This window comes from Pinus tabuliformis, chromosome 6 (genome assembly GCF_031772625.1).
Source record: "Pinus tabuliformis cultivar Carrire ecotype Pingquan chromosome 6, CPIR1, whole genome shotgun sequence".
NCBI classification, from domain to species: Eukaryota; Viridiplantae; Streptophyta; class Pinopsida; order Pinales; family Pinaceae; genus Pinus; species Pinus tabuliformis.
Genome location: NC_142292.1, coordinates 661,809,857 through 661,833,511, shown reverse-complemented (window position 1 = coordinate 661,833,511; position 23,655 = coordinate 661,809,857). Strand labels below are relative to the sequence as shown.

At 40.7% G+C, this 23,655-nt stretch overlaps 1 protein-coding gene across 2 annotated transcripts in view; it reads left to right on the top strand.

The window, feature by feature from the left end:
* The window catches only part of LOC149260346 (rsm22-cox11 tandem fusion protein 2, mitochondrial-like), a 561,260-nt gene that overhangs the window by 449,807 nt on the left and 87,798 nt on the right, over window positions 1–23,655 (top strand). For both annotated transcript variants that reach the window (XM_089420322.1, XM_089420323.1), the window contains exon 11: window positions 7,459–7,538. In XM_089420322.1, coding sequence (XP_089276448.1) covers window positions 7,459–7,538 — 80 coding nt within the window. The remainder of the gene's footprint in view (window positions 1–7,458; window positions 7,539–23,655) is intronic.

Sequence of the window (23,655 nt, the reverse complement as noted above, 5' to 3'; positions counted from 1 at the left end):
CCATCTCTAGGTGATGCATGTCAACCTCCAAGGCATGCATATCCAACAAACAAGGCTCGAACACAAAATGCTCCACAAGAAGGGTCCCACAATCCATCTCCACAAATCTCCAAATCTCCATTTTTACCTCCCAAGTCTTGTCTTGTGTACCTCAAGGTTCACCACACCTATATGATCACTTTTCAACTCAAATGTCTTTAAGTATAGGTCTCCATGCAATAAACCAAGTGTTCCCATCTCATTTTGGGCTCAACAACCTCCAAGATTTCCAATGCTCCTCCAAGGTAAGATTCCATGTTAAGCAACCAACCAAATGCCTCATAAAGAAAGACACTAAGCCACATAGGTGTCCAATTTCCTAAGGGAATGCGCCACATAAGCATCTAATTAAGGCATAACAATGCAAAAGTAAGTTATCTCCAAAGTATATATTCATCATGGAACAACCAGGGTTAATCAACATATTATGCTCTGCATGTGAGATAAAGCACCCCCAAGCATGGTGTAAACAATTTTAGAGTAACACCAAAAGCTAACAATATCAATGTATATCACAATTTACCCTAAGTAGACATACTACCCATATTTTTTTATATTTCAAATGGTCTTGGCATAATTTTTTGAGTTTTTCATCTCTAGGAGTCTTTCATATTTGGTAGTTATGGATGGAACAATTTGTATCAAGTAGCTTATGATTCTCCTACTACAACTAGGTGTGGCTTCTTCTAGAATTCCTAGGCCTCATTTTCATCTTAGTAGACCCATTAGAGAAATCCTGAGGTAAAAAATGGGCCTTAAAACAAAAATGTACATCCAAAATCAACTTTATAGGAACCAATAAGGTTCAAGATGATGATGTCAACCATGAGGGATGATTCACCATTTCTGGAGTAAAAAAGTAAAAAGATTAAAAAATAATAAAATAAAAAACTACTTTTTCAACTCGTATTTTCAACTTATCTCCATACAATTTTACTCAAATTTCGAGCAGGAGCACTCGTTGGATGCAGAATTTAATTCTAAGCGAGAACACTCGTTGGATGCAAAATTTAATTTCGAGCAGGAACACTCGTTGGATGCAATCATGTTTTTCATGTATTTCTCATTTTTCATGTAGCAGGGTCCATCAAAAGCATGGAACATGGGTACTCCTTCGATGAGGAATTAAATTTTGCATCCAATGAGTGCTCCCGCTCGAAACTTGAGTAAAACCCTAGGGAGATAAGTTGAACATATGAGTTGAAAATGTAGTTTTTTCTTTTTTCCCTTTAAATTTTGATGATGTGATTTAATCTTATTTTATTATTTCCACTATTATTTTATAATATTCCTTAGGAGGCCCATTTTAGACCTAAAAATTTCCCTAATGATTGAGGAACACATTATATTTTTCACATGGAGCTTCTTGACTCATTTTTGATGTAGCAGGGTCCATCGAAAGTATGCAACATGGGTACTCCTTGTTGGAAAATCAAAGATATTATATTAGGGTTTGATTTTCCTTTCCTGATAATTACTTGTGAGTGTGTTGGTTTCTTTTACTTCTTTATTATCTTATCTTTCATCAAACAATTACCATATTATGCGTGTATAAAGATCAGAAAACAAGAGACACAAGATCTAGGCACATGCTAGGGCAAAACCCACCTCGAGGGGAAAACCCTGTCAAGATGATTCTTCCTTTCAATAGTATTCTTTGAGACTCTTTAGCCTAGACCAAGACTAGACTTTCCCTCCACACCATGTTAGCCTCCTAGATTTTCTACCTCTTCCAACAACTTTGACTAGGCAGCTGCATCCGACAACAACAAAATCTTAGGAGACTTCGATCTACCAACCCAGACCACGAAACAGAGAGAGAAAGGAACCAAAATCTCGAGATTCTTCTTCTTTATATACTTCCCCAAACTCGCACTTCTTTTGACCTCTCGGCAATAGACTTCGCACTTCTCCAGCTCTTCTTAAAATATCGAACTTGCTTGAGAGTGAAGGCTCTAAATGACTTGGAACTCCTTGTATATCTAGGCTTCTTGTGGGTTGAGTGAGGGTCCTTAGGCCAACTTGATCTCTCTTAGGCCGAGATGATGTGGAGGGTACATAATTCATATTTGACTTAATACAAAACCTTTTTACATGATTCAAAAGCCCAAGAAGGGCCTCTTTGAATGTACAATGACTCTATAAACTCAATATTAATCTTAGGAGTCCACAATGGGGACTTTGAATAATGCAATGATGACCCAAGCATGAAACCCATGCTTTAATAAGTCATTGTTACAATAATAAAAATTCTTTTCTTTATTCTTTTGACAAGTACATTTCATAATGACTCAGGTACATTGTTGAAGACCGAAGATAGTTACATTTTCTAACACTCCCTCTTATCTAGGGAGGTATTCATATTGTACACATACAATGGAAGATCTCAAGCTGTATGAAAACATGAAGAACTTTTAGGCACCACAATGCTATGGACTAGATTCTTGACCAGGGCAATCTATCCCACCAATCACTCAACAATTTAGGCATCAAAATGCTTGAAGGCCAAAGATAGTTACATTTTTTAAAACTCCCTCTTAACTAGGGAGGTATTCATAATGTACACAAACAATGGAAGATCTCAAACTATATGAAAACATGAAGAACTTTTAGGCACCGCAATGTCATGGACTAGATTCCTGACCAGGGTGATCTATCGAAGTGGGACTAAGGTGGACTCAAGCTTTCAACCCCTCTAGTTACCATCAGGCTTACTTGCTAACCACCAAGCCAAACATACAAGTGTGTATCCAAAACAAAGCTCAATAACCAACACTACCTTTTCAACTTTAGAATCCAGACATCAACACAGAGTGCTGGCTTGATGATTCCTAGGCAATGTTTCACTCACAAAGCCTTAACAAATCTCTTCAATTTCCTTATCATCAATACAATCACCAATATCTACCAAACCCAATAAGTTCCTTAGATATTCGAACTTCTTATTAGGAAGAGCCTTTGTCAATATGTCTGCTACCCGTTCATCTGTTGGGACATACTCTAATTTCACGATCCCATCTTGCACCAAGTTCTTAATAAAGTGGAACTTATTATTGATACGTTTCATCCTTGAATGGAACACGAGATCTCCAGACATCTTGATACAATTTTGATTGTCACAATTAATCACAGTAGTACTTAGAGACTTCTCACACAAATTTGTCAAAAGTTTCCTTAACCAAACAACCTCTTTTCCCACTTCACATGCAGCCACATATTCAGCCTCGGCACTACTCAATGCAACGGAATCTTGCTTCCTACTCATCCATGAGATCATAGCAGCTCCCAGACTAAAGCATCCTCTAGTAGTGCTCCTTCCATCGGTCTCACTGCCACCACAATTAGAGTTTGTGAAGCCAATTAGATTAACTTCCTTGCTACTGTAATTTAGGCAGAGACGTATAGTGCCACGAAGATACCTCAATATATGTTTGGCAGCTATCCAGTGATCATGACGAGGCTCCAACTGAAACTGACTAAGAATGTTCACTGTAAAACATATATCTGGCCTAGTATTTACCAGATACATTAGGGAACCCACCAACTGACGATATGAGGTAGGATCCATGAGACTAGAGTCGGAGCTCCTCAACTTCTTGAGGTTGGTGATCATAGGAGTAGTCATCAGCTTGGAATCCATCATCCCAAATTTCTACAATAACTTGATGATGTACTTTCCTTGCCCCAAATATATCTCCCCAGGTCTCTTCCATACTTCTAGACCTAGGTAATAGTGCATTAGTCCTAGATCCTTCATTTCAAATTCAACTGCCAACATCTTCTTGCATTCTTGAATTCTTCGCTCTACACCTGTGATGAATAGATCATCCACATATAGTAGAATAATGACAGGCTCATTATTCACGACCTTGATGTATAGATTCGGATCAGCAAAACTCTTCACGAACCCAATTCTAAGTAGATATGCATCCATTCTTGCATACCATGCCCTTGGTGCTTGCTTCAAACCATATAGGGCCTTCTTGAGTCTGCAAACATGAGAGTCCCTGCTATTCACTTCAAATCCCTCAGGTTGTTCGATGTACACTTCCTCATCAATGGTCCCATTTAGAAATGCAGTCTTAACATCCATTTGATGGATATTCCAACCCATTGTAGTAGCCAATGAAACCAATGATCTAATGGTAGTGTACCTTGCTGTAGGTGCAAAGGTTTCTTCATAGTCAATACCTTCCTTTTGAGAGAAACCCCTTGCGACGAACCTTGCTTTGTACTTGTTTATACTTCCATCAACAACATGTTTGATCTTATAGATCCACTTCGATGTGACAACTGATTTGTCACTAGGTCTAGGAACGATCTCCCAAACCCCATTCTTCATGATGGATTGATATTCTTCCTACATAGCTTTCTTCCAAACCTCTTCATGCTCAGCTTCCTTGAATGTAGATGGTTCGGCTTCAATTAACTTTTTCATATATGCAGCATAGCCAGAATATCTCTTTGGTTTCTTACTTTCCTTGGAGGACCCTTTCGCAGCATCATGTCCTTCAGCATCTTCTAATGTAGCTTTCAACCAATTTGGCCTCTTATGAGGACTTATATTTTGAATGTACACGACAGTCATCGCTGCTTCACCCCATAAGAACTTCGGTAGATCTTGATCAAGGAGCATAGTTCGAATGCCTTCTTCAATTGACCTATTCTTCCTTTCGGCCAATCCATTTTGTTCGGGATAGTAGGGAACAATGAGCTCCCTCTTAATACCTGCATCCTTACAATATGCAATCAACTCTTTAGAAGTGTATTCCCCACCATTGTCAGACCTCAGAGTCTTTATCTTTCTTTCGGTTAGGGTTTCCACTTCAGCCCTAAACTCCTTGAACTTATCGAATACTTCATCTTTAGTTTTGAGTAGGTAGAGCCATGTCTTCCTAGAATGGTCATCAATGAATGTTACATAGTAAAGATGATCTCCAAGTGATTTGTCAGACATGGGCCCACACACATCGGAATGGATGAGGTCTAATATTTCTTTAGACCTAGTTTCACTATTATGAAATGGCTTTCTAGTATGTTTCCTCAAAGAGCATCCCTTGCGCACACCTTCATGATCTAACTGCTTATTAGGAATACCATGAACCAATTGACTGAGAGTAGGGATGACCCTGTAATGAAGATGGTCATATCTATGATGCCATAGCTCAATGGGAATTATTTCCATATGAACCAAGGCTTGAGGAGATGGTGTAATGACTCGGTAAAGACTTCCTTCACAAACTCCAATAACCCTAGCTTTATCAATGCTAGAGTCTTTTCCCCAAACCAATACTTTTCCATCAACAAAAGCAATCCTTTCCCCTTTATCTTCTAAACAAGAAATAGAAAGTAAATTCTTTTTCAAACCTAGAACATAGAGAATGTTGTTGAGATGCAGCTTTGATCCATTATCCAACTTCAATGATGTTGATCCCAGGCCTCTAACATCATAGCTTTTGTTGTCACCCAATTCCATTGCATGAGAGGATGGATCCTTTGATAGTGTGTGAAGTTGTTTGCTTTCACCTGTCATGTGTCTCGATGCTCCACTATCAATGATCCATTCATTGTCATTAGTGACAAAACCTATAAGGGAAGCCAAGAATCCTTGACTTTTGACCTTGTTGAACAAGTAGAAGATGACCTTCTTGATCTAGCTTCCAACAGTGTTGTAACCCAATCTTATGTAGTTCACCATAGAGGGAGAATCCATGCCAACAAAGTGATCTTCAACTTCTCTTGACCTTAGCTCTGATACCATGTTGGAAAATCAAAGATATTATATTAGGGTTTGATTCTCCTTTCCTAATAATTACTTGTGAGTGTGTTGGCTTCTTTTACTTCTTTATTATCTTATCTTTCATCAAGCAATTACCATATTGTGTGTGTATAAAGATCACAAAACAAGAGACACAAGATGTAGGCACATTCCAGGGCAAAACCCCCCTCATGGGGAAAACCCAGTCAAGATAATTCTTCCTTTCAATTGTATTCTTTGAGACTCTTTAGCCTAGACCAAGACTAGACTTTCCCTCCACACCATGTCAGCCTCCCAAATCTTAGACCTCTTCCTGTAACTTTGACTAGGCAACAACTTCCGCGCAACAACGAAATCTTAGGAGACTTTGATCTCCCAACCCAGACCACGAAATAGAGAGAGAGGGGCACCAAAATCTCGATTTTCTTCCTCTCTATAGACTTCCCCAAACTCGCACTTCTTTCGACCTCTCGGCAAAAAACTTCACACTTCTCCAACTCTTCTTGAGATATCGAAATTGCTTGAGAGTGAATGCTCCAAATGACTTTGACCTCCTTATATATATAGGCTTCTTGAGGGTTGAATGAGGGTCCGTAGGCTGACTTGATCTCTATTACGCTGACATGATGTGGAGGGTACATAATTCATATTTGACTTGATACAAAACCTTTTTACATGATTCAAAAGCCCAAGAAGGGTCTCTTTGAATGTACAATGACTCTATAAACTCAATATTAATCCTAGGAGTCCATAATGGGGACTTTGACTAATATAATGATGACCCAAGCATGAAAGCCATGCTTTAATAAGTCATTGTTACAATAATAAAACTTCTTTTCTTTATCTTTTGACTAGTACATTTCATAATGACTCAAGTACATTGTTGAAGACCAACCATAGTTACATTTTCTAACACTGTTTAGATGAGGAATTAAATTCTACATTCAACAAGTGCTCCCGCTCAAAATTTGAGTAAAACTGTAGGGAGATAAGTTGAACATATGAGTTGAAAATGTAGTTTTTTCTTTTTCCCTCTAATTTTTGTTGATGGAATTTAATCTTATTATTATTTTTTTTTTTGTAAGCTTGGTAGGACTACATCTTTATCATGCCCAACTTCTCACCCTGATAGGACGGGATATTACAATATTTGAACCCAAGACTTCTAGTTCGGTATGACTTCATTTCCACAACCATTGCCAATTGAGCTACCCCAATCGGACAATTTAATCTTATTTTATTATATCCACTATTATTTTATAACACTCCTTAGGAGGCCCATTTTAGACCTCAAAATTTCCCTAATGATTGAGGAACACATATTATATTTTTCACATGGAGCTTCTTGACTTTTTTTTTTATGCCCTTTTTGTTTAAGGATTTTGGATCTCTTAACACATTGGTATGAATGCCCTTTGTTTTGTTTAGTGGGTAAAGCTTCTTTAATGTTTTGCATTTTGGGACACCAATTTTAATTTTTTTCTTTGTTGACAAGAGAGTTCACCAAGTTTATTTTCTTTTCATGATAATTAGATGATTAGTACTTTTTATTTTTTAAGCACACTATTCATTTTTCCTATAGGTATTAGCCATGTTTGTGTAGTTTACAATTATTTGTTGTTAATTTAATTTGCCCTTGTATTCTTTTATCTGCTTTGTAGAGATCTAAGGGGAATCCATTGCGCGGTTATGAAGATGAGAAGTTTTCTTTTGTTGTTCTACGACGTGGACAACGACCACAGTAAGAATTTTTTGGGTTAATCTTATCTTGAGATGTTTAGTTTAGAATTTTGGTTTTGTGGGATGCTAGTTATAAGGTTTTTTCTTTGTTTACAAGAGAGTTACAAAGTTCATTATCTTTCCATGATAATTAGATGATTAGTACTTTGTGGAAATTCACTAAGAAGTGTACAATAGCTTGTCATTATTATGAATAAATGAATTTGAATATTTTGGTTTGTAATAAAAATTAATCCCTTGATTTGTTATCTTGTTCTATAATTGTGTTTATCATGTTTTTCCTATGACATACAAAAGTTGGAGATATCGCTGCCAACATTCTAAAATTTTCTACTCTTCTCGTTTATACACTATTAGAAATTAAAGTAGCACCAATCATCTAGTAGATTTCATGCAAGACTAAAAGAACTATAATTATAACATAGCTCTATGGTTAAAATATCAAGCTTAAATTTCTTATATGCAAATTGAACTTGCCTCCATTATTTGTACGAAGAACCTTTATCTTCTTACCTGTCATGTTCTCCACAAGAGCCTTAAACGCTTGGAAGCGACTGGAGACTTCATCCCTTGTCTTTAAGAAGTATATCCAAGTATTCCTGGAGAAGTCATCAATGAAGGTTTAAAAATACTCATAACCCCTGAGAGATTTTATAGTCAATGGGCCTCATATATCAGAATGCATCAACTCTAGCACACCCTTGGCTCTACTGTCACTCCTTGGAAATGTTGCTTTCACAAACTTCCAAAGCATGAACCCTTTGCACACATCATCATGTTCTGTGCTAACTTCTGTAACTCCTATTATAGTTTCCCTAAGAAATGTAAGTGCTGCATAATGGATGTGTCCCATCCTCCTTTGCAGTAACTCTCCTATGTCTTTGTTATTGTTGTTGCTCACTAGTGCCTTTGGAATATCCAACTGAAACTTATATATCTTGTTATTTCTCACCCTAACATGTGTCACTAACTTCCAATCATGGTGCTTAATGTACACCTCTAGCCCTCGAATGTAGACATCATATCCCTTCACTTGAAGCGCTGAAACTTGTTAATTTTAGGGTTGGATAGTTCTCTGTTGTAGATAATTGCATTTTTAAACATTTCCAACAATTTTCATATTTCATTCACCTGATATCATCATAAGCAATTATATAGAGAGAACATCAACATAAACCATAATTTTTGGTCAGAGACCAAGGAAAAACCCCACAAGGGGGAAAACCCAAAATCAATTCTTCTTCTTCTTAGATATTCATCAAATGTTCAACTGAGATACAAAGTACAATAATAATGAGACATAAGTCTTGCAACATCCATCACACTAGGCCTTCTAGGCCTGTTGTCGCTCAGATTGTATAGGCAAGTGTGACAACGACTTAGGTCAAGTGTTGTCACTCTGATCCTCGACCTCTCCATTCTAGCTATCTCCCAACTATAGGCTATTGGGGGTAGTCCCTATGGAAGATGGAAATGCAAGACCTATTGGCAACCAACAAGTCTAGGAGACATGATTGAATGACCTAGCCACTTTGTTGTTTATAGCAATTTATGAGATTAGATTGAATTATTTATGAGATCAGTGTCATATGGAGTCAACTACTTGATTTAGATCAATTAAATACTAGGTGACCAGATGAACAACCACTGCTTAAATGCTTAACTATCTTATATGCTATTCAAATCTTATGACCTAAGTGAAATGCAAGACCTTGGTTTATTTTAATTAAATGTCTATCTAAGTAAATCCCTTAATCCCTAGCTGTTTTGAGGCTAGTCTCAAGAGTAGGTGGTAGAGAGAAGTCAAGGTGAAGCAAGCAAAGTCTTGGTTAACCATACTTCTCCTTGAAATCTAACATACCCAGTGCCTTTGACGCTACAGAGATTGTGGCTCTGCCGACTGGAAGGTCACCGTTTTAACCACTAGAGATGGTCTATCCTTCTCAAGCTACAAGATGAAGAGTGGCCCTATTTATCTATCAACCAAGCTTAGGCTTGGAGATAAGTTATTAATGCAAATCTAGGCCTAGAATGTGATGCAAGATGCTTGAGTGATCTTGAGTTAAGATTGTTTACGACTTTAAGTACTTAGTTTACAATTTGATCTTTAGTTATCACGCAAGAGTACTTAATGAATAAGAGACAATCTTACACAAGATGAAGTGCTCAATATCACAAGTGCCAATAAATACAAGAGATAGCTAAGAGATATATAACAAGAAGATAAATATTCTTAAACAATAAATTACCAATATGCCCAAGATAGAATATCATTCACAGATAAATGTTAACCATGAAACAAAAATGATAATGATGACAAGTAAAAGAGAACTAGAGCACTTATCCAAAATATGTTACTTAGAATAATCAACACTTGTATGAAAAATATCAATGACAATTGCTCAAGAGGATTAATGTTCTTTAGATAATTAGGGGCTTTAGATAATGCCAACATTGTAAATAGATCCTCAATGCCAACAAGAGATGCCAATATCCAATCAATTTGAGCAATATTAACTGTTAAAATTGGCAACTAGGGCCAAACTCCATGTGGGTCTACTTATTCATGGTAGCTGTTATTTTTCTTGGATTCCTCTCGTCGAGAGGTGTAGGATTGATCTAAAGATCATCTGATTCTGACATGTATTCATGGAGATATGAATTTGTTTGTGTTATGGGACAATTCGTCAAGGTCAGCTAGCAACCAAATTGCCCCCACTTGTGCTCAACATTTTAGTATAAAAAGAGGTGGCTTGCTAGTCATTTGGACACACACTCTTCTTGCGATCTCTTGCTCTCCACTTGTCTTTGGGTTTTGGTGGAAGGAGGAGTCACTAAGAGAATACACTGCCCTAGAGGGTTTGCCCTAACTCTAAACACTATCTAAAGGAAGTCGATACGCTGCCCTAAGAGGAGATACCCTAGCCCTACTTATAGTCAAAAGGTGTCTTATATGCAGTCAAGATGAGGGTCTCATAGTAGCAAGGAGGGAGTTTCTACATGCCACTCAACGTTGTCCAAAAGAAGTCTAAACGCTGTCAAGGAAACATGCCCTAACCGCAGTCATGAAGGAGACTTAGGGAGGCTCCTTCGCTGTCCAAAAAGGGCTTCTATAACGCAGCAAGGAGAGATGTTTATATACCCTAGGACGCAGTCAATAAGGGGTTTATCTACAGCATAAGGAGACAAGAGCCCTAGCTGCTGTCCTATGTTACCCTAGCCGCAGTCCTAAAGGGTGAACTAAGACGCAGAGGGAGAGGCCTTAACTAACAGCGTGTGAAGGCCAATCCATAGTTCTAAAAGAGCCCTAATTGCTGACCCTTATACACAGTCAAAGTCCCCTATACACTAGCTAGAATATCACTGTTTGTAAGATGCAGCAAGCAGAAGGAACCCTTAACCAAGGGTAGTGGAACTTCCAACATGGAAGAAAAGGACTACCATTGTTTAGACGCTGTCATGGAAGAAGACTTATTACGCAGCCCTTATCTGATGTTAAGAGAGGCCCATTAGAAGTCTTGTATTTCTGCCATGATGTTGTAGATGATAGCACGTTAAGCACTGTCTGGGCATATTGGTGATGAGCTTGATTTGAAGGGTTACTATAGCTAGCTGCTTTGCTAGGCTGCAAGCCATAGCAAGCAACTAAGTCTATCCCATGACAGTATTGCAGTGTACAACACAATGATGATGGACAATATGTTTAGATGTAACATACTTGGATGGATGCAGCATGGATAATGAATGCATTGACTATTGTGGGCAGCATGGTGTAGCATGGTGCAGCACAATGAATGTAGTATAATGCAGCACAATGATACAGCATGGTGATGATGGGCATGGATGTATGGCAACAGCGTGTTACATTGCAGCAGCTTGATGATGATAGGTGCAACAGCTTGATGTGAGTAGTGTAGCAGCAAGAATGCATTGCAGCAACATGATGATGATGTATTACATTATGCATAGTGCAATGAAGGGTACAGTAGTGCAGCATAAAGGATGCAACATAGTGATTGGGTGCAACACAGTGTCGGGTGCAACATGATGATTTGGCGCAACACAATGTGGTGCATCATGGTGATGGAGTCACCTTGGAGGATCCGTTGAAGCAGTGTGCCTTCACCTCAGTTCAGGTCAGCTACATCATGTGTCATCTTCTTAGAGAAGATCTCTGCTCTTATTTTATCAAGTCAAAATGTTGACTTCTGATGTATATGTACTATCTCTCTCTCTGCTGAACTATTGAAAAACATAAGAAGAATTGATCAAGGGTTTCCCCACATTGGGGTTTGTCCCTGGCTGGCGCCACATCTTGTGTCCTCTTGTCTTGGCTTGTTTTCTGCGATTTATGTTTATGTTCTATCTACATTTTACTAGCATGCTAAATGTGATTGCTAATCTGGAATTGATGTTGAGCTAATATGGAAAATTGAAGTAAACTTGCTCTCAGCATAGAACATACCTAAAATTAACATTAACCAAGCAACAAGATCTTAAATTTTAGCTTATATGCTTGTGTGAGTAAGCTTATTAGGTGCAAATTTGAAACTTTGGAGATTAAGGAGCTCACAAGAAAACACAATGTTAGATGCTAGTAATCTTGTTCACAATAGCACATTTAAACAATGTAAACAAATCCTTTCCACAATGAGCAATTATTATTAATAGAGCATAACCAAGTGTAAACTTTAATGTCACTTATTTTCTAAAATGAGTAACAAGTAAACTTTATGACAGCAGTGAGTAAATTTAGTTTAGAGCACTTAAGATGCAAAGTGTGATGTGCCTATGAATGCACAAATGCAAATGAGCTAGTCCAAGTGTTTAGATCACTTTCCCAATAGAAACTTCTTAATGGATTAGCTCCCCTTAGATGCCAATGCCACTATTATATATCAGACCTCAAAGTGCTTATGACAGTCATCCAATTTTCATGAAATCAAAAATAGATACCCAATTTATGCAATGTTTTTTTAATTTGTTTAGATGACTTGTTAATGAAATTTAGGCCACTTTAATGAGCTTTGTGCCTTTGTTATCAAATGATACGATAGCTGTGAGTAAACAGTGAGGAGGCTTAGGGTTTGAGTGAGCAAACCAGTAGGCCTTTAGGCCTAGCAGAGGACTAGAGAATTTGCCCAAGATTTTTTCAGTAGTTAGGCCACCTGCAACCATAATTTTTTTCCAAATTCTCTGCAAAACGCCAAGTGTTAGCTTCAGGAATCTAATGATACCCAAATCAAAGATGAGAGGGGGTAAGAAGAGGCCAAGATAAGGCAACGCTAGGCCTAATAAGGCTAGCGGCTAGGGTAATGGGTTCGCTAAGGTCTAGAGAAAGACCCTAAGGCCTGCGGTTAGGCTAGAAAGAAACCCTAAGTAATCTGATAATCACCCTATGAGTGACCTCAGTTGAAGATCTATTAAACAAAAGGTATTACAGACTCATGTGATAGTGTGTGTGTTCTGCGTTATTTAAGCAACGGATCGATCAAATTGCCAATACACAGAAAAGTGGAAAGACAGTAGAGAAATACAGTAAGCAACACAAAGACACAAGCAATTTTTAATAAGGAGTTCACCCTATTCTCCAGGGCTACGTCTTCGGTCCAGCTTCAGTGGTGGCCTTGTTTTATTGTGTCTTTCAGTAGAGAAATTACAATACAGGGACTCAATATGAGTTCTCCTGAAGCAGATTTTGCTTGGCAGGGTGGTTCTTGGATTCCCCAAGCCACTCGGAGTACATAGACTCTTGTTCTTCCTACCAGCTCTGTGACCCTTGGTCTACAGTGGAAAGAGCCAACTATGGTGCTCAATCCGGACAGATTCCTCTATGGGAAGGCTTGATTCTTCAAGCTCTCTGGTGCTCGATGCTGCCTGTGGTCAGCTTGGCCCTCTGTCTCCTCTGCTTGGCTTTACTGCTCTCTGTGCTCAGTCCTCCTCTCAGGGTTCACTATTCACTGTCTCTCTTGGTCGCTTGGACTCTTCTCTATTCCTCTTCTCTCTGAATATCCATTCCTCTGTCTCTATTCATGGCTTTAGCCATTCGATCTCCATGCCTGTTCGGTTCCTCTCCCGCCTATGTCGATTCGCCTACCGCCTGTGTGCTTGGAGTTCCCTGTTCGGCGTCAGCATGAACGCTCGGGAAGTAGCCATGTGTCCCCATCGGAACAGCGCCAGCCTGCTCGTCGATTCGTTTCTTCGGTTATGTCGTGGATACGTTCTTTCTCCACCGTGGCGGTCAACAGATTCCAAATCCCCTTAAATCGCGACTTAATTCCTTGTCGATTTCGCTTCTATCTATCGGGCGCAATCTTAGCCGTCCGATCTAGGCTCCTCAAGATCCGACGTCATACGCACGTCGAGCGCGGTTGACTTGCTCGACCGATAACGCGCAATCACGGTGGTTTTTCTCTCACCTCCGCTGCCACGCGTCGATCGCTGAGTGGGATCGCTCCGCCCTCATCCAAAACCTCTTACCTTTCAAGGGCGCCCCTATCAAATCGTCGGTTTCCAGGTCGTGGGTCCCACCGTCATACGTTGGCGCTTTTCGTTTCTCCGCCCACGGTCCTCTGGCTCCCAACGTGACCGAGTGCTTAAGGCTCTTCCATTTCGGCCCTGTTTGCCCAGCAATGCGCGATTAGCGCTAATCGCGCATCGCATCGAAAATCAGCTCCTTTTCCCGTTCGAGGGCTCCCAGTGGCTACATCGACCTCCTGCGAAGTCTCCATGGGCCTCGGTTAGCGTGCTTTGACCGAGGTCCTCGTCGTTCCGCGCCGGCTGCCATGGCCACTGGTTTAGGGTGTTTTCAATTGCTGTTTTGGATTCTTCAAGGATTTGTTTCATCCCGATACAGTCATGGTTCTTTGACAGTCGTTTATGGATCCGATTTGGATCACGACCTCCCTACTGAAAAGCTTTTGGACCACCAAAAGTTGGTTTTCTTCAAGCATCGACTAAGTGAGGAAACTGCTGTCTCACTTGTCCAATCTCAATCCACTTCGCACTGCTCGGCTTCGAACCTTTAAGCCCAATCCTGAGGTATTCCACCTGTCCACTACGCGTCGTCCTTACCTTCCTGTCCAACACTGTATCTTCCTGCAACTCATTAAGATATTCAGGTAGCAAGTCATCAACAAAAGATAATTGACTCTGCTCTTCAGGGTCCTCAATCATTGAAGGTTCAAACAACCTCAAGCAATTTGCGTTCACGACTGAGTAGATGTGCATGTAAGCTGGCAGATCAAGGCGAAAAGCATTTTCACCAATCTTCTGAAGTATCCTGAAGGGTCCATACCTGATAGGTTTTAGCTTCTTGCCTTCACCTTGCATCCTGTCCTTGCTGCTATACAGCCAGACTTGGTCTCCAACTTGAAAACTATGCTCCATCCGATGCTTATCATGTCTAGCCTTGTACTTGGCCTGGCTCTTTTCCAGCTGTTCCTGTATTGCCTGGTGGATCTCCTGGATCTGTTCAATGAACCTAGTTGCCTTGTCCACATCACTGTGTATATCAACCATGGTATCTTTACCAAAGACAAAATCCAAGGGAGACCTTGGTATGAAACCAAAGCAGGTCTCAAAAGGAGATCTCTGGGTAGAAGAGTGTTTGGCTCTATTGTAAGCATGCTGCACATAACACAAGTGTTCATCCCAAAGCTTAGGGTGTTTGTTGCAATATCCTCTCAGTAACTGGATCACTGTCCTATTAACTACTTCTGTCCGGCCATTTGTTTGTGGATGAAAAGCTGTGCTTTTCTTTATTTTGGTGTCCATTAGTTCCCACAGACTGGACCAAAACTTTCCCACAAATCGGGTGTCTCGATCAGATATAATAAAAGTGGGTAATCCAAAATGAACCCATACATGTTCAAAGAATAATTTTGCAGTTTGTTCAGCTGTAATCTGTTTACTACAGAGTATCAAAATACACATTTTGTTGAACCTATCCACAACAACATATAGATAATCATGACCTTTCCTAGAATTGGGCAGTCCTTCAACAAAATCCATGGAAATGCTTTCCCAAGGGTGAGAAGGAACTGGCAAGGGAGTGTATAAGCCTAGTTTTCTGTTGTTGGGCTTGCTTTTAGCACACATAGCACACCCCTTTACATATCTAGAAACTGTCTCACTCATTCTCAGCCAATAACAGAACCTTTGCAATTGTGCAACTGTTTTACTTACCCCAAAGTGACCTGATATCAGAGAAGTGTGTGCTTCCCTAATTATCTTTGCTCTCTCAGTTTGTGGAATGTCGAGTTTCCCACAATGATATAAGAGTCGGTCCTTCACATGATAGTCCAATTCTTCTACTCTTTTGCCTTGACTCAAAGCTGCATATACATCTTTAAAGTCCATATCCTGAGCATACTGTTTTATGTAGCTTTCATGCAGCACAGAATTATGCTTAAGTATGGTAGATGCAGTTATAATGGGTCTAGATAACATGTCTGCAACCTTGTTATGTATGCCCTTTTTATATCTGATGACTAAATGAAACTGTTGTAGAAAACCCATCCACCTATAATGTCTTGATTGCTGCAACTTAGTTTGGGAGTGTAGGTATTGAAGTGGCTGATGATCAATATGTATTATTGTTTCTTTGCCCATTAAGTAATGTTTCCACTTTTTCACACTCTGAACTAATGCATACAATTCCTTATCATATGTAGGATAGTTGACTACTGCAGGATTAAAAGTCTCAGAATGATAACATATGGGTTTACCGTGCTGTGTCAACACTGCTCCCATGGCATAGTCACTGGCATCAGTTTGGATCTCAAATGGTCTTTGTAGATCTGGCAGTGCTAGTACAGGTGCTGTACTAATTTTTTCTTTCAAGGTGTCGAAGGCTTTCTGCTGCTTGCCTCCCCACTGAAACACCTTGTTCAATCCTGTCAAAGCATGTAAGGGAGCTGCAATTGAGGAAAAATTTGAAATGAACTTCCTCCAATACTGTGCTGCTCCTAAGAAGCTTCTCACTTCTGTAGCAGACTTTGGTTTAGGCCAGTTTACAATGACTGCCACTTTAGAGGGATCTATTTTCAATTCACCTCCCCCTACTATATGACCCAAATAATTTAGAGAGGTTTTGCCAAATTCACATTTGGAGAGTTTAACATAAAGCTTTTCTCTTTTCAAAACATCTAATATCTGCTTAACATGCTTTAAATGTTCTTCCCACGTTTTACTAAAAATCAGAATGTCATCCAGATACACAATAACAAAATCATCAAGAAAAGGTCTGAGTACATCATTCATTAATCTCATGAAAGTAGCAGGGGCATTGGTCAAGCCAAAAGGCATAACCAACCATTCATACAATCCCTGCTTTGTTTTGAAAGCAGTCTTCCATGCATCTTGCTCTGCAACTTTGACCTGATGGTATCCACTGTGCAAATCCAGCTTGGTGAAATAAACAACGTCCTTTAGTTGATCTAAAAGATCATCTATGCGAGGAAGGGGATAATGATTTTTGATTGTTATCTTATTCAGTGCTCGATAATCAATGCACATTCTCCACGAGCCATCTTTCTTTCTCACCAAAACGATTGGTGACCCACATGGTGATGTGCTAGGCCTGATGAACCCTTTCTTGAGCAACTCCTGCACCTGCTTCTTGATTTCAGCATTCTCTAAACTTTAAAGCAGATAACGTGTACATCCCAATGTTAGGCAAAGGAACATCTTGCTACAAAATAATATCATGTACTATTCCCTTTTTGGGTGGCGGACCTTGAGGTTCTTGAAACAAGACATCATACTCAGAAACAATCTTTTCTATATCAGCTTGCTGATCAGAATTACAACCATCAAATATATTGGTTTTATTAGTTTTCTTTTCCTTTACAACCATCAATAAGATATGTTTGCATGAATTTATCATTCTTTTCATCTGTCCTGAGTTTATGAGAGTATAATTATTCTTGAGCTTATGAGCTCTCACAAATTATTTGATTCCATCTTTAACAAGTAGATACTTGTTCTCGGCTCTATAGAAAATAGCCTTTCTATCATACAAGTAAGGATTTCCTAAAACAATTCCACATATATCCAAAGGAATTACATCTAACTCAACCTCATCTACAAATGCTGACCCAAAAGAAAACTTGAGTTTGCACTGTCTAGTCACTTGTAGTTGTGCTTTATCATTCAACCATCCTAATGGGTATGGCTTCTTATGAGGTGTAGTTGCTAATCCCAATTTTTTTACAATTCTTTCAGAAATCAGATTTACTTGTGAGCCACTATCAAACAAAGTATCAATCTTTTGATTTTTGGAAACAACTCGAATATGGAAAAGCTCATGTCTTTTTCTCTCATGGTCTTCATCAATAACAGATTGAGCAGAATTACTAATAGATGCTTCAGAATTCTTACCTTTTATACCTGTGGCTGCAATGATTGTTTCATCTCCCGAGTATGACCCCAAATCTTTCTGAATAGCTGCAGCAGTCTTCTTCTTCTTGCCCTCAGACTTCTTAGGCCTCAGCTCTAGATGCAGAATCCAACAATGCTCATCATCATGCCCCTCCTTTTTACAGTGAGTGCATGAAGCTTTGCCTTTCTGTGCAGTGTTAGCCTTCCTTGCTTTCCACTTCTGCTTTTTTTTCTCCTTGCTCTTGCTTACAGTGGGTTGGGATGGTCCCCCAACTTCTGGATTTCCATTCTTTCCTCTAGCTTCTAGATGAGTAGCTTGTACAGATACCTCATCTATATTAGTGGGATTAAACATGAGGATGGTATGCCTCATGTAGCTGTGTAGACCACCAATGTACTTCAAAAGAGTTTTTGGTGAGTCTAATGAGATACCCAACATCAATGCTCTCTTTCTGAACTCTTGAGTATACCCTTGTACACTTTGCCCTTTCAACTGCCGAAGAGTTTGCCAACTCATCATGGCTTGTTGCATGTAGGCCAATGGATAGAACTGCTTTTTGATTGCAGTAACAAATTCACTCCAGACAGAGATGGTCTTACCATGCTTCCTCATATCAGCTTGGGTTCTGCCTTCCCACCAAACCAAGGCAATGCCCCCTAGGCGAAGGCTTGCCAGCTGAATCTTGCTCTTGTCTGAGTCTATATTTTGTACTCTACAATACACATCAATTTGTCTAATCCAATTGTCCAACTTTTCAGCATTTAGCTCTCCATCATATATAGGCAAATCAAATTTAACATCTAACTTAATCAAAGATGCCTTCTTATTATGCACAGGGCTACTAGGAGGTGTAGGGAAGCTTTCTTCTTTTCCCTTTCCTTTTGAGTGGTCATGGGAATGAGATTCATCTTCTTCTTTATCTTGCTTAGAGCCTGATGAATCTTCACCCTTATGCTTTCTAAAGTCCCTATACATTTCTTCTACCATAGACTTTATAGCTAGGAAACTTTCTATGAATTGAGGTTCTGGCCATAGAGAACCTTCTTCTGACATTGTCTTTCAAGAATAGACTCTCCCAATTTCAGGATTAGTTTCCACCAACTCTCCTTCTCCTAATTTGAGCTTTGATCTAGTGAGAATTCACAGCTAAACCAACACAAGCTTGTCTAACCTTATAGCCTAGAGCTCTGATACCACTTGATCTGATAATCACCCTATGAGTGACCTCAGTTGAAAATTTATTAAACAAAAGGTATTACAGACTCGTGATAGTGTGTGTGTTCTGTGTTATTTAAGCAACGGATCGATCAGATTGCCAATACACAGAAAATATGTGTAAAGACAGCAAAGAATATAGTAAGCAACACAAAGACACAAGCAATTTTTAATAAGGAGTTCACCCTATTCTCCAGGGCTACGTCTCCGGTCCAGCTTCAGTGGTGGCCTTGTTTTATTGTGTCTTTCAGCAGAGAAATTACAATACAGGGACTCAATATGAGTTCTCCTGAAGCAGATTTTGCTTGGCAGGGTGGTTCTTGGATTCCCCAAGCCACTCAGAGTACACAGACTCTTGTTCTTCCTACCAACTCTGTGACCCTTGGTCTACAGTGGAAAGAGCCAACTATGGTGCTCAATCCGGACAGATTCCTCTATGGGAAGGCTTGATTCTTCAAGCTCTCTGGTGCTCGATGCTGCCTGTGGTCAGCTCAGCCCTCTGTCTCCTCTGCTTGGCTTTACTGCTCTCTGTGCTCAGTCCTCCTCTCAGGGTTCACTGTTCACTGTCTCTCTTGGTCGCTTGGACTCTTCTCTATTCCTCTTCTCTCTGAATCTCCATTCCTCTGTCTCTGTTCATGGCTTTAGCCATTCGATCTCCATGCCTGTTCGGTTCCTCTCCTGCCTACGTCGATTCGCCTACCGCCTGTGTGCTTGGAGTTCCCTGTTCAGCGTCAGCATGAACGCTCGGGAAGTAGCCACGCGTCCCCATCAGAACAACGCCAGCCTGCTCGTCGATTCGTTTCTTCGGTTATGTCGTGGATACGTTCTTTCTCCACCGTGGCGGTCAACGGATTCCAAATCCCCTTAAATCGCGGCTTAATTCCCTGTCGATTCCGCTTCTGTCTATCGGGTGCAATCTCAGCCGTCCAATCTGGGCTCCTCAAGATCTGACGTCATACGCACGTCGAGCGTGGTTGACTTGCTCGACCAATAACGCGCGATCACGGCGATTTTTCTCTCACCTCCGCTGCCACGCGTCGATCGCTGAGTGGGATCGCTCCGCTCTCCTCCAAAACCTCTTACCGTTCAAGGGTGCCCCAATCAAACTGCCGGTTTCCAGGTCGTGGGTCCCACCGTTGTACGTTGGCACTTTTCGTTTCTCCGCCCATGGTCCTCTGGCTCCCAAAGTGACCGAGTGCTTAAGGCTCTTCCATTTCGGCCCTGTTTGCCCAGCGATGCACTATTAGCGGCATCGAAAATCAGCGCCTTTTCCCGTTCCGGGGCTCCCAGGGGCTACATCGACCTCCTGCGCAGTCTCCATGGGCCTCGGTGAGCGCGCTTTGACCGAGGTCCTTGTCGTTCCGTGCCGGCTGCCATGGCCACTGGTTCAAGTTGTTTTCGATTGCTGTTTTGGATTCTTCAAGGATTTGTTTTGTCCGGATACAGTCATGGTTCTTTGACAATTGTTTATGGATCCAATTTGGATCACTAAGGGTCTGTGATCAAGGCAAAAATACCTAATAGGCCTGCCGTCTAAGGGAGAGGAGGCTGTTGAGGCAAGGGAGAGGTCTTCTAGGCTTGTGACAACAAGAGAAGAGGGAGCGACAGAGGGAGACGAGGGCATTGGGTCCATAGTTGCAAGAAGCGCCCCCCCCCCCGGATCCTAGGCCGGAATCGCGTCCCGTACGGAAGCGTTCCAGAAGCGCCAGCCGAAGCGCGATTCCATTTTTGCCGAAGCGCGATTCCTAGTTTTTTGAGCGATTCCTGGTTTTTAGGAAGCGTTGCCCCCGAAGCGCGCTTCGGAGGGCGCTTCGGGCCTCCGGAAGCGCCACGCTTCGGGCCCGGAAGCGCACGCTTCACGAGCGCTTCGGAGCGCTTCCGGAAAAATCCGCGCGGGCAAGGAATGAAACTTCAATTTTTTTTAATTTTTTTAAAAAGTTAACTTAACTTGCAATGAGGGGGTGGGTTAGGGTGAGTTTAGGGTGAGTTTAGGTGAGGAATGAAAAGCATAAAGCTCCCATTCATTCCTCATTTTCTCACTTTGAGTTTATGAGAGTTGGAGAAGAGAAGAGAGGAGAGGAAAAGAGAAGAGAGGAAAGGAGAGGAGAAGAGAGGAGAGCTTGGAGGAGTGAAGAAGGAGGAACTAGGAGAAGGAGGAGGAGCTTGGAGCAAGAGCTTGGAGGACTTCATCTACAAGAGCTAAAGAGGTAAGTTCAAACCCCAAACTCCCTTGTTTTTTTGAAAAAAAAATTGTATTTTTCTCCTCCCTCTCCTACTCTTTCCCATTGTTTCTACTTGCTCCTTTATTTACAGGTTGTCCACCACCTATATCCATATTCCAAGATGGTGTTCTTTTGGCTTCTATGTATCATTCCACTCTTGGTTTTAATGATGGCAAGGGTGAGGAATAGAGGGGAAGAGGAAGGGGATGAACTTGGTCCTAATAGTAGTGACCCAATGTATGATGAGGAGGAAGGGTTTGAAGAGGAAGGGGATGAACTTGAAGGGGACACTGAAGCACAAGATGGGAAAGGTACATCAACACCCTTGTGGAACTATGTGACCAAACTTGATGGGGGAAAGGGTGGTGGATCTTACAAATTTGTGTGCCCTCATGGTTGTCATGGAGGAAAACCATATACGGGTTCATATACCCGTCTGAGGAGGCATCTTTGTGGGGTGCTGGACAGTGATGAAAAAAAGGGTTCTGTGGGGGTACAAATTTGCCCAAACATTTCAACTGAAGAAAGAAGAAAATACATCCAAATAGAGATGGCTGCACAAAAAAAAAACAAGAAACAAAAAACTCATTCTGAATCAAGTGCAACCTCTAAATTTGGTAGTTGCCCATCTCCTCATGGTACTTCTGCAACCTCTGGAGATAGAAGAACAATAGGGGATTTCCTTAATGTTGTTGGGAGGGATGATGTGGATGGAAAGATAGTCCGTTTTCTTTGTGCTTGCGGTGTACCATTCAATGTGCTTCGCTCTCCCTATTGGCATGACATGCTAAAGGCCATCAATGAAGCCCCAAAAGGATACAAGGCCCCCAACTATGAGAAAGCGAGAACAGTGTTATTAGAAAGAGAAAAAGCTAAGGTTCAAAGAGCTTTGACACGTTTTACACATGAGTGGGTGGATTCTGGGGTATCCATTGTATCAGATGGGTGGACAAATATTAGAAAGCAACATTTGATAAATGTTCTTGGTGTTTCTTCTAGTGGTGCAGTATTTATTGCATGTCATGACTCCTCCTCCATCAGTGCAACTGCACAAAACATTGCAGATCTCCTATTGAAATCAATCAAAGATGTTGGTCCGAATAATGTGGTTCAAGTGATCACAGATAATGCAGCAAATTGTAAGGCAGCAGGAAAAATTATTGAGCGTACTCATCCACACATCTTTTGGTCTGGGTGCCTGGTTCACACATTGAACCTTTTGATGCATGATATTGTGAAACACAAAGATTGTGGGTGGATTGTTGAGGTTTACAGGAAAGGGAAGCAGCTCATTAAATTCATCACAGGGCATACAAGGGTAAACTACTTCTATGGCACTTACTCCAAGTTGCAATTGCTTAAAATTGCAAAGACAAGATTTGCTAGTTATTACCTCACCTTTAGGCGGCTAGTGAGGGTGAGACAAGCTTTAACTAATCTGGTGTGTGCTGAAACATGGGATGAAATTAACACTGACACAGATGGTGCTAATGCAGTCAAGGACACTGTTCTTGACAGTTACTTTTGGTCACAGGTTAAATATGTTTTGCAATTCACCAAACCAATTTATTACATGATCAAGTTTGCAGATTCAGATCGACCAGTAATTGGGGAGGTGTATGAGCAAATGGATAGCATGTTGGGGCAGATTAAAGACATTGTTGAGCCTAGAGATACCACCTTGTACAATTATATTCGTGTAGAGGTGCAAAACCGATGGGAAATGCTAAATATTCCATTGCATGCATTAGCATATGTTTTGACACCTAAATACTATCATCCATCATGGCTTTCAACACCAGCACCTGGGGGGGGGAAGCAGGAAAAAACCACACCAAGATAGAGAGGTTCACGAAAAATATATGGCTGCATTGAGTAAATTAATCCCTGATGAGGAGGAGGCTGCATTGGTACGGAGACAGGTGAGCAACTATACGCTCAACACTGGTCCATTTGGGAGCATGCATGCAATTCAAGATCGAGAGACTTTTTCTGCTCTTGAGTGGTGGAACATGCATGGAGGGGGTACTCCACTTCTACAGAGTTTGGCATTGCGGGTGCTATCACAGGTGGTAAACACTTCTTCTGCAGAGAGGTGTTGGAGCTCTTATTCTTTCATCCACAGTGTTAAAAGGAACAGGTTGAATTTAGACCGGGCAGAGAGCTTGGTTTATGTTCATTACAACTTGCGATTGTTGTCCCATTACTGTGAAGATGCAAAGTCTAATAAAGACTTGTTGATTTGGGACAAGAATCCAGAGGAGCCCAATTTGGAGGATGGAGTGTTGCGACTAGAG